Source organism: Geotrypetes seraphini, chromosome 2 (genome assembly GCF_902459505.1).
Source record: "Geotrypetes seraphini chromosome 2, aGeoSer1.1, whole genome shotgun sequence".
Taxonomy (NCBI): Eukaryota; Metazoa; Chordata; class Amphibia; order Gymnophiona; family Dermophiidae; genus Geotrypetes; species Geotrypetes seraphini.
This window is the reverse complement of record NC_047085.1, coordinates 206061193-206073445: the sequence shown is the minus strand read 5'-3', so window position 1 is coordinate 206073445 and position 12253 is coordinate 206061193. Positions and strand designations below refer to the sequence as shown.

At 37.8% G+C, this 12253-nt stretch overlaps 1 protein-coding gene across 10 annotated transcripts in view; it reads left to right on the top strand.

Moving 5' to 3' along the window:
* The window catches only part of FARS2 (phenylalanyl-tRNA synthetase 2, mitochondrial), a 732018-nt gene extending 723916 nt beyond the window's left edge, over positions 1-8102 (top strand). For 5 of the 10 annotated variants that reach the window (XM_033934770.1, XM_033934763.1, XM_033934765.1 and 2 more), the window contains one exon: positions 7723-7849. Coding sequence is in view for 4 of the 10 variants with exons in the window: in XM_033934766.1 (XP_033790657.1) it covers positions 7723-7965 (243 nt within the window). In the remaining 6 variants the exon portion in view is untranslated. Of the gene's footprint in view, positions 1-7722 lie in introns of all 10 variants that reach the window. The other 5 variants (XM_033934773.1, XM_033934769.1, XM_033934766.1 and 2 more) reach the window with 2 other exon arrangements.
* The last annotated feature ends 4151 nt before the right edge of the window (positions 8103-12253 follow it).

Below are 12253 nucleotides of genomic sequence, written 5' to 3'. Positions count from 1 at the left end.
CTGCTTTTGACTGTACAGCAATATCACAATGCGACTTTGACTTTGGAAATGGACATATCAGATCTCTTTGTTTAAAGAGGAAAGTGTTATTATTCAGCAATACAATGACTTTAAATTCCTTGTTGCAGAAAAAATCAAAAGCAATCTGATAAACAGCTTTCCAGATGATGAAATTTGCATTTCAGAATGATCAATTTGCAGATTTAGCAAAATTGATGGACATTGGTGCCACATTTTTAGCATCTAGTTCAGATTGTGAGCGTGGTTTTAGTCTAATGAACAATTTGAAGACTAAACAAAGGAATCGTTTACATTTAGAGCATTTGGAAATGCTGATGCGTGTTAAGAGTCACCTTCAAGATGGAGGTTCAACAGATCTTAACAGAATTTATTCAGACTGGATAAATATGAAAGATCGCAGGGAAAAACTTTGAAATCTAAATTGCTGTTATTTTCTAAATTTTAAGTCTAAAGTACAATGATACCTTATTTATAGGTAGCGCTCAATGAAACATTTCAATGAAACATAATTTATGTTTATTGAAATGAGACTTTATGTTACATAAAGTGTAACTAAAATTACATTGTGTTTTCGTTAATTCAGACTAAACTCAAAGACCTGCCCATAACTGAACTCCGGGCCCTCTGGCAATCATTTTTATAGTGCACACAAATTTAGTTTTTCTTTAAAATGCACACAGATTAAATTTTTTGCACACACAGCCTGTGAAAAATTAGAAGGAACTTTGCCCTTGACACCACTATTGCTCCAACTATGTTACGTTAATTTGTTTTTTTATTATGCCTTTACCTATTCAGTTCAAGGTCAGATTATAATATAAGAAGCTGAGTTTAAAAACCCAGGAGATTACAGTGTATAGAATTATGAATACAGGTTGTTCAGTGTACTGAGTTATTGTGAATAGAGTTACAAGATTACAAGATATTATTGGTGTCGTATTATTGGTGTCGTTACATTAGGTTCATGGTTTGTTCTCCATCTTGATACAAGTAGGTTTTTAAAAGTTTTTTTTTAATCTAAGGTAGTGATTGCAGGATTGTGGTGTGAGTGGTAGCAGATTCCAACATTTTGTTAGTTGGTATTGGATGAATGATGTGAGTTGCTTTGTGGACTTGATATTGGAAATTTGAGTTACATCAGGTTTTGTGTAGAATATCTGTTGGCAGCACCCTGAAGTTGGGTGTCTAGCCCAGTTAGGTAGGCAGGAGTATTTTCCTCCAAGATCTTGAATGCCATGATATTTAGTTTCAACTTAATTCTGGCAGCTATGGGTAGCCAGTGTAGTTTTGTGTAGTAGAGTTGTAGGTGTTCTGATTTCCAGAGTCTGAATATACAGTAAGTCTAACTGCTGCATTTTGACTACCTATAGGCAGGATAGCAATGTTTTTAAGCAGAGAGCGAGAGTTATATTGCAGTGGTCTGGAAGTATTGTACAAAGATTCTGAAAGCTCCCTTGTCAAATATTTTCTGATGGTTCTTAGTTTTCGCATTATATGGAAGGACAGTTTGGTTATTGCATGTATGTGGTGTTTCATGGTTAAGCAGTTGTCTATTTCCAAGTCCTAGGATTCGTGATTGTAGTTCTAGCAGAAAGTCTTTGTCATTGATTGTGATCTTCAGTAAGTATCATGGTTCAGTTGGGGAGCCTAGCCAGAGGAATTTTGTTTTGCTCTTGTTTAGGCAGAAATGGTTCACTATGGCCTAAATTTCTATGATGTGAAAGCATTTTTTGAGGGCAATGGTGGTGTCAGGTGAGCCTGTCGTTATTGTTAGCATGATTGTGAAAGCATCTGCGTATGTTAAATGCTTTATTCCTGTTGCGTTCAGGGGTTGCATGAGTAGGTTGAACACTGATGGTGAGAGGGGGAATTCTTGGGGTACTCCGCTGGGAGGATGCCAGCTATCTGAGAGCTCGGCTTTTATATGTACAGTATACTCTCGGGTGGTGAGTAATACCTGCTGCTGCTGAGGGAGAATAAATGCTTGTATCATGTGATGCCTAAAGCCAGTCTTTTTTTTCTTACTAACAACCTATCTTAGTGCAATCTTGTTAGTTTCCCAAGTTGTGTCTCTGCCCTACGCTCACATTTGCATATTCAGTATTCTGTATATAGTAAGGCATATAACACAGGGAAGATTTTGTACTAAAGAGCGTTTGAGACCTCCCCTGACCCCCCTCCTTAAGTGAATGCATTATATAGTTCAGACTGGCAAAATAAGGTCATTAGGTCTACTTGTAAATTAATAACTGTACCCATATCTTAAATATATATTGCTCTTTTAAGGACATGTGAAGCCTGAATTAGGTAGAACACAGAGACTGGAAGTGAGATGTCCAGATGAAGATGTGCTCAATTCTAGAAGTATTTTACAAAGGCTCTGCTGAATGGGAAGTGCTGTGTATAATACATAATAAAGGTGTACGGGAGAACAAGTATATTTGTCTGCATATGTAGTGGCAGCAAACATTTTACAAATGCATATATTGAAAAAAAGTGGCGTAGAATGTGGACTAAATAGAGATTGAGTATTGTTAATTATGTATGGTCAAGTTGATCCATGTATTTTTATTTCCTGTAGAAATGTGGAAGATCTTTTTTCTTTTTTTTTAAATATATATATACAGTATTACATTACATTACATTACATTAGGGATTTCTATTCCGCCTGTGCCTTGCGGTTCTAGGTGGATTACAATAAAGATGATATCTGGGCATTTCCAGTAGAATTACATTACAGGAGAAGAGATAATTACAGTTTATATTGAAGAATTATAGTACATTCAATATCACAGGAGATGTTACATAGCAACTGAGTCAATTTACTACTGGTGGAGAATAAGGAATTACAATATGTTCTAGATTACTAAAGATGTTACATGAGCTGAGTCAAGTTTCTTCGGATGGAGAGTAGCATCATATGCCTATAAGCGGAGGTGTATTTATTGTTTTGATGATTGCATGATGATGGTTAATTAATGTTGATGATATGGACAGTAGGGGTGTTTAGTTTGGGTTGGATAAAGAGATTCTATTCCCAAGGAATTGATTGGGAACTCATTAGATGGCGGTTTAGATTGATGGGAGATATTTTTTGAACAGTAGTGTTTTTATTTCTTTTCGGAACTCTTTTATGTCTGTAATTTCGATCAGTAATTTTGAGATGTCGGAGTCAATATTAGCTGCCTGTGTCCCTAGTAGGTTGTCATAAAGTTTCTTACGTCGAGTACCATTGAGAGGAGGGTAGGTGAAAATGTTCTGTGTTCTCCTTCTTCTGGATAAGAGATAGTAGTGAAAACGGTTGTTTAGGTAGCTGGGTGCCGCGCCGTGGGTTACTTTGAATAGGAGACAGTAGAATTTGAATTGTGTTCTTGCTTTTATTGGTAGCCAGTGAGATTCTAAGTATGCTTTGGTAATATGGTCGTATTTGCTGAGTGAGTATATGAGTCTGAGGGCTGTGTTCTGGACGGTCTGTAGTTTTTTTATTGTGTTGATTGGGCAAGGTAGATAAAGGCTGTTGCAGTAGTCTACCATACTTAGCACGAGGGATTGGACAATTATCCTGAATTGGTCTTTGTTAAAGAATTTTCTTATTTTTCTCAGATTACGCATTGTGAAGAATGCTTTTTGGATGATTTTATGGATTTGTGTTTGCATAGTGCAGCATCTGTCTAGTTGTATTCCCAGGATTTTGAGGGAACTCTGTATTGGGTACTTGATTGAGTTTACTTCCAGTTCTGTTAGGGATGGTTTTTTGTCCTTCTCTAGTAGTAGGAATTTAGTTTTGTCCTTGTTCAGCTTCAACTTATGATTTGTCATCCATTTTTCTACTGTTTCCATTATAGTTTTCAGGCGTCCTGTGGAGATGGGGTCGTGGATGTCGAATGGAAGGAGGATGGTTATGTCGTCCGCATAGCTGAATGAAGTTATATATGTATGTGTGTGTATATATATATATATGTATGTATGTATGTATGTATGTATATATGTATATAATGATAAAGAATAAAAAAAGAGTGGCATGAGCTTGGCAGCTTTTACATGGAAGTGCCAGCGCTCCCAGTTGGAGGTGACAATTTCACTGCTTCTATGTGTAAGTGACACTGTGCCACATGTAGCTTGCCCTTTTTATGAACCTATGGTGATTTTAGAAACTCAATTCTTGTTTTGGACATCTGGAAACTAGCATCTAGATGTCTGTACTGTATGGATGTCCAAATCCCAATTTTACTAAGGCAGGATATGCATGTAACACCGGGGCATATCCATGTTACAGAAAAATGCTCTGATTGAGCAGTTGTCCACTGGAGGGATTAAGGCAGGATACCTCCTTAATCCTTCTGTGGTTTGCTACTCCCCTTCTTCTGCTCCTGAATGTAATACCTGCAAAGGATACCAGATTATATGATGGTTTCAGATACTATGGGCATTCTTAATAATAATAACTTTATTCTTTTATACCACCATAACCAAAAGTTCTAGGCGGTTTACACTAAAAAGAGCTGGACAATCAGCGAAATACAATACTACAGTAAAAAAGGCAAATATTTGTAAAATAGCATTTCAATAATAAAACTCACTAAGTAATAAACTTATCGAACAAAGTGGTCTTAATTTCCGAAAACTGCAATAGGATAACATAGCTTGCTGAATACATTTACCTAACCAAGATTGTTGCCTACCAGCTTGAAATGCTATCTAAGAAGGTCTTATATCTACACCCATTAATTTTTGGATAAGCAAATAAGTAGAAGTTTCTAGTTTCTGATGGTCTATGCAACACAAAATGAGGAAAAAGGTAAGCTGGAGACAATTTCGATATCAGCTTAAAGCAGATACAGGAAAATTTGAATAATACTCTTGCCTCCAAAGGAATGCAGATCTGAGAACTATCCTAATCATTAATGCAGTGAACTGAGAACCAAGGGAACTAGGTTTGAATTCCAGTTCAACTCCAGGGACAAAAAGATACCCATTGTCCTTGAATATATGAGGCACCTGCAAGCCTAATGGCTATTGAAGTGGTGTGCATTTAGGTGCAGTAGGTGTTTTTCTGTTCCCAGAGATCTCACATAAGAACATAAGCAATGCCTCTGCTGGGTCAGACCTGAGGTCCATCATGCCCAGCAGTCCGCTCACGCGGCGGCCCAACAGGTCCAGGACCTGTGCAGTAATCCTCTATTTATACCCCTCTATCCCCTTTTCCAGCAGGAAATTGTCCAATCCTTTCTTAAACCCCTGTACTGTACTCTGCCCTATTACTCCCTCTGGAAGCGCATTCCAGGTGTCCACCACTCGTTGGGTAAAGAAGAACTTCCTAGCATTCATTTTAAATCTGTCCCCTTTCAACTTTTCCAAGTGTCCTCTTGTTCTTTTATTTTTCGAAAGTTTGAAGAATCTGTCCTTATCTACTCTCTCTATGCCCTTCATGATCTTATAAGTCTCTATCATATCCCCTCTAAGTCTCCTCTTCTCCAGGGAAAAGAGACCCAGTTTCTCCAATCTCTCAGCGTATGAGAGGTTTTCCATCCCTTTTATCAAGCGTGTCGCTCTCCTCTGAACCCTCTCGAGTAACGCCATATCCTTCCTAAGGTACGGAGACCAATATTGGACGCAGTATTCCAGATGCGGGCGCACCATCGCCCGATACAATGGCAGGATAACTTCTTTTGTCCTTGTTGTAATACCCTTCTTGATTATGCCTAGCATTCTATTTGCTTTCTTAGCGGCTGTTGCGCACTGTGCCGTCGGCTTCATTGTCATGTCCACCATTACCCCCAAGTCCCTTTCTTGGTTGCTCTCATTCAATAATATCCCTCCCATTGTATAGTTGTACCTCGGGTTTCTGTTTCCAACATGCAATACTTTACATTTCTCAACGTTGAACTTCATCTGCCATCTCGCCGCCCATTCCCCCAATTTGTTCAAGTCCCTTTGCAATTCTTCGCATTCCTCTTTAGCCCCAGCTCCACTAAATAGTTTTGTATCGTCCGCAAATTTTATTATCTCACACTTCGTGCCTGTTTCTAGATCATTTATGAATATATTAAACAGCAAAAAAGAAATTGCAAACAGCTGATGTGGGATTTGAACCTGGGTCCATTGATTCTCAACCTACTGCTCTAACCATTAGACTAACCTTCACACTCCTTTCCATGCTTGTTAACTGCGATATGAAATGGACTACCTCCTCAAATTAGATCACATTTATCTCTTCAGATCTTTCACAAAACCTTAAAAACCATTGTTTCATCACTTTTTAGGCTATAGCTCCACTGAATGTCAAGGGATCTTTCTTTGTGATCTAATTATGTAAACTGAATCGAGCTCCTATTTTTAGGAGATGATTCAGTATATAAGACTAAGAATTAGATTAGATAACCTTCTACTCTGCAAAGACATTTGTCCATTTCAAAAGATGGACATTTCTTTGCTGCCACAAGGATGGCCGTGTCCTATGTTTTATCTGGATGAACAGACTATGAGATGGAAGTTAATTTATGATGAACTGACATGAACATTTGTATTCTGAGTTGGACTCCTTTATGAATGCTACTTCTAATGTATGAGTTTTACAGATTAAGTACTAAGGCCATAATTCCTACCGATTTTTGTTTTAGAGGTGAAATGAAATAACAGAGAATCAGAAAGTATTTCCTTAATCCCGTGTGTAAAACTCAGGCCAAAGTGAGCATTTTAGTAAACTTTGTGCATTGCTCTAAGTGGGACTCAAAATCTGACAGGGCCATTTTTCCCCCATAAATGTGTATTTCTAATATGGAGAATACATGTCTAGAGTTTTGGCTGTCTAAGCCATGCCCTCATTAAGAGCTTCTTTTACGAAGGTGCACTAGAGTTTTTAGTGCACGTACCGATTAGTGCACGCTAGCTGAAAAACTACCGCCTGCTCAAGAGGAGGCAGTAGCGGCTAGTGTGCACAGCAATTTAGCACATGCTATTCCACGCGTTAAGGCCCTAACGCGCCTTCGTAAAAGGAGCCCTAAATCTCTACATTGTGTGGAATTTCCTATGTAAATATTGATTGTCTGAAATCATCATATTCACATGTAAATGATACTATTTACATGTGGAGATATTTCTAAAATAAAAGCCTTAAATTATTTTGGAAAAAATGTCCCTTAATGAGATAAAGGTATGGGAAGCATTGTTGTGTGTGGGACAGAGCATCTTCTGTACTTTTAATAAGACTACCGCTAATTTGGCATATTTTTATTTAGTTGTATCATTGTTATTTATTTGGGGCATAGTTACAATTAGGGCTATACCAAATATTTGCATTCGATTCAATTTGGCCTGGAACACATTATTTGTATTCAATTTGAGTAGTGATTTAAATTTGAATATGAATAATCTGGGGCTCTACTGTGTTAAATCTTATTGGAATAAACACAATCTGATTTCACGTTGCTTCTGTTATTATTTATTTCGTTAAACTCAATGCCTAGTATTTATATTTGTTCAAATAATAAAAAGATGCTATTCAGGACAGCTCTAGTTAAAATGGAATTACAGAGGAAGTAAATGTCATATTCTAAATATGAGAGCAGGTACTCGATTAACTACTACATTAGGAATAATTCTAAAAGTATCATTGAAATGACTACATCCTTCTTCTGAGTGGCAGGCTGTCCATTAGTTCTTGCGTTGATTTTTATTTTTCTATTATTTTATGTTCTCTAGAACAAAGAGGACCAGCCACTGCTATCAAATTACATACCGACACATGGAGAGGACCCTCACACAGGACGACGTGCGTCTCCTTCATCAAGCCATTCAGAAATCTGTAGTAGAAGAACTAGGAGTGGAAGGCAGGTTTTAACTAGAAATGAACTCATCTATGTTTTTCTGGAATCAGTTCTCCAACAAACAAAAAAAAAATGGGAGAAGAGGGAAGAGGGAGATTATACATCAGAATCCAGCTGAAAACCTTTGTTAGCTTGGGAATTCATATAATAAAACATTATAATAAAATGGTGAATCAAAGCATGTATGTCTTCCTGTTCTACTTTTTTTTTTTCATTTAAGGCTAAATAAAGCAATAGTTTGATTTTTTTTCCCCAGTGCTTTGCTTGTTCCTCTATGCAGGTTTGTTTGTTTTTTAAATATATCATGTATATTTGAGGCTGTAACAATAATTCATGCCAAGTAAAACATCAAAAGTAACACAGATAAAAAATAATCAAACATGTTACAAAGGTTAAATGTTGTCAATACATCACCTCATTTCCAAACAGATCTAACCAATCACCCTTCATTCAACCTACACACTCAGAAACATCTATAGAACTCATAAAACCTAGCTGTATTCTGATGCTGGACTACTGTACCAGGTAACTTGATGTACAATGGATAGAATATACGAGTATCAAAATTTAAATAGCCTGATGTTCTTCCCACCAGTACAATCAATTTGGCTAAAACAAATACATTAACAGAAACAATATTGGCAATGATCGTGTTTAGAACCAAGGTCAAAAATCATTGTCCCACTATCACATGGAATGTTTGAAATATTTTCCAGATTGCACAACAGCATTGGCATTCCAGACAAGGTCTCAGAATACATGCACAGTTCAAATGTAGATAATAAGTCTTACATTTTAAAAATCTAAAACTGAAATGTTGGGAATTCAGTAGAAGACCAGCATTGAAGCACAGCTTTCTTGCCCATCAAGAGGGCATGGTATATTATTAGATGACATGGAAGAATTTGTCCTGTAAATGGAGATTAGTTTTATGTATGTTATGTTGTAACTGCCTAGGTTTTAGATGAGACCTACATTTTAAATAAATATCTTTGCACAGCTGGTGAAAAACTTTGATCCTTCAAAAGCTGTGTATCTCCCAGCAAAAGTGCAGAATAGCTACATTCTGGAGGACACTGTAAGGTATCTTTCACAGAGGTTAAAATCTCAATCCAGATTCCGGAACTTGGTGGCAACAGGGATGGCTGTGTAACTGCTGAGCTCCTCCCTTGAGCACACATACTGCTTATTGTTTAATATTTATTTTCTCCCAAAAGGCTATTGTTGATCACAGATGGCCTCAGGAAGACAAACACACTAAGAGGCTTCATTTGCTGCCCAAGGAACAAGTAAAAGATCAAAATCTGACCCTGTGACTCCTTCTAAAGTGCCTTTGCCGAGTGAATCCATGGAGATGCTGGAACAATTGATGGAGAGAAGGAAAAATGTGCATCTTCCTGAACTGAGGCTAACTTTAGTGAGTAACACTAAAGTTAGCCTCAGTTCAGGAAGAATTGACAAACCTGACTCAACAAGTACAGATCTCCAATTCCAGACTGGACAACTGTGAACAACGTGTGTCTGCATGTAAGATAAAAATGGTCCAGTGCCAGTCAGATCATAAAATGGTCCTTGCTCTTACAAAGAAAATGGAAGATTTGGAAAAGAGGAAATGGAGAAATAATATTCAACTGCTGGGTCTTCCTGAAGGTAGTGAGGGGAAGGATATTACTGGATTCCTGGTGTATTTTGTTCCTAAAGTGCTCTCTATAAACTTTCCTCAGCCTCTAGAATTTGAGAGGGCTCATAGAGGCCCTTCAAGGAAGAATAGCACTACTACTGTCACCAGGCCCATAATATTCAAATTGTTGAGATTTCCACAAGTGCTAGAAATCTTGAAGGGGGGCTAAGGAAAAAAGAGCATAAAGTGGCAGGGTTTCAAACTGGTTTTTCCCCCCAATTTTGCAAAGGCCACAGCTGTTGCTAGAAAACAATTTTTGGCACTTCGCCCACAGCTGAAGCAAATGAGAGCACTGTACGGGCTACTCTATCCTGCTGTGATCTTCATCATGGTAATAAAACTACATATTATGAGGACCCGATTAAGCTACAAGATTACATCAATTAAAACTCAGATGAAATGTCATATTACCAGGCTGGTTGGACAGATTATCATTATTATTGATTAATTAGTATTTGACATGATAGGTGAGAACATGTTGTACTTTGGTCTGAAAGATGTTAGGTGGTTGGTTTTTTGTTTTTTTTTTACTTGGACAGTTAGTTTTATTTGAGTTGAAAGGAGTTCTTTTTCCCTTAACGGTGTGGAGCTGAACGTTGTTAATACTAATGAAGGATTACCAGAAGGAGGCTTGGAATGCTAACAGTATGACATCACATACCCTGGGCCCCCTCGGTATAACTTACCACAGTGTTGGGGCCTGTTGGAGGGCTGGACCCGCCTCCTATCAGCTGTTCAACTTCCTCATCTTGATCTGCCTGCTGGACCCACCTCCTATCAGCTGATGATCTGGTTTGCATTGATCTGGCCTCTGGAGCATCTTCTGTGGCTCTTCAGCCCGGTTTCTGTCCCATTGCGCATGGGCGAAGGACATGTTGAGGCTAGATGCACAAGTGGCGTTGTTTGGATGGTCCTGAATGCTGCTCCGAATATGGAGTGCCCAGTGTGCAGCCAAAAATAACTTAGGTTACAGGACTTTAAGGTTTTGAATAGAAGCAGCGGTGGCAAATCAGTTCCTTCTGTGGAATTTGCTTACTTTGTTCTGCCCCATTGTCCTTCATGCTGTGGGGACGGAAGAAGCACCGGTTTATTCGGGAGCCCGGTAAAAGGGCTTGGTGTCTCAGCCAGAAGATGAGTTTCATCTTTCGAAGCTGCTCATCTACAACATTTACACCACTAAGAATTTTCCTGAGGGATCCTTTTGATGTGACTTCCTGAAGCACATAGAGTTTGGCACAGAAGTCGGTTGTCATGTATGCAGGTCCGAGGTCCAGGAAGAAGCACACCTGCACACTTTCTTCAAGTACTTTGCCTTCTTTCCTCAGGAATTCCACCTATTGTCAATGAGTCCATGATTGTGAGGATGGACTTCAAGAATTAGACTTATGTTTGGCTTTTGCAGGAATATTGTTTGTGAAAGTATGTATGAGTGGAACAGGATGGTAGTGGTACTTGGATGGATGAATTAGACCTGTTTGGAGATTTAATAATACATTGCTTGCAGATTCAAACTTTCTTGAGAAAATTCAAATAAAAATTAATGACTATTTCAACTCAACACCTCGGAGGAAGTCTCTTTGGAAAATATATGAGATGCTTTCAAGCTACAATGAGAGGGCAAATAATTTCATATTCAGCACACATTAGGAAACAAATAAAATTAGAATTTTCTAATTTGGAACAAATTATTTTGACTTTAGAGTCCCAATTGGCCTCAAAATGGGAACAAAATACTTTTCAGGCCCTGTTGAAAGCTAAATATAATGAGATTTCCTTACAATTGGCTAGGAAAGATTTGTTTTCTCAGCAAGCTCTGTATTATGGAAACTCGAATAAAGCAGGAAGATTATTGGCTAATTATCTCAAAGCCAAAAAATGAAAAGTAAAGATTGTGGCTATTGGAGATGAGAAAGGAAAATCTCATTCTCAAATTGGAAATATTTTTAAACAATTTTTGGATTATTACAAAGCTTTATATTCTTCTGAGCTTTATTCAAATAAAGAAATTGAGGGATTAGAATTTTTAAAGTTAATTCATGGGCCAAAAATTCCTGAGCATATAAAAGGAAATCTTGAAGCGCCTATATCATTTAAGGAACTCCAGGCAGCGTTGAAATCCCTCAGAGTTGGATCCGCTCCAGGTAGTGATGGATTCACTGGAGTTTTTCAAATACGTAATTTCAAATTAGACTTTTACCTCATCTTCTAAATTTATATCAATCACAACTAACTAAAGGTTGTATTTCAGGTGCTATGGCAGAATCTTTATTGCCAGGCCTATTTCTTTAATTAATGTGGATGGAAAACTCCTGGCTAAGCTATTGGCTCTAAGATTAGCCAAAACTCTCCCTTATATGATCGGTATGCACCAAACAGGTGTCGTTGCTCAAAGACATTCTTCAAATAATACTAGATTGGCATTTCATATGCTAAGTTTATCAAAAACAATGAATGATCCGGCTTTCTCTGTCTCTTTGGATGCAGAGAAGGCCTTTGATTGTGTGGAATGGACTTTCATGTATTAAGCGATGGATTGGTTTAGTATAGGATCCGGATTTATACAAATGATTCAAACCTTGTATAGTTCCCCCTCAGCTAGACTATATATTAATAATACGTTTTCAGAGCGTTTCTGTCTGGAGAGGGGAGTTAGACAAGGATGTCCCTTATCTCCTATGCTTGTTGATATTGTTTTGGAACCCTTGTTGGCTATACAGCAGACAAA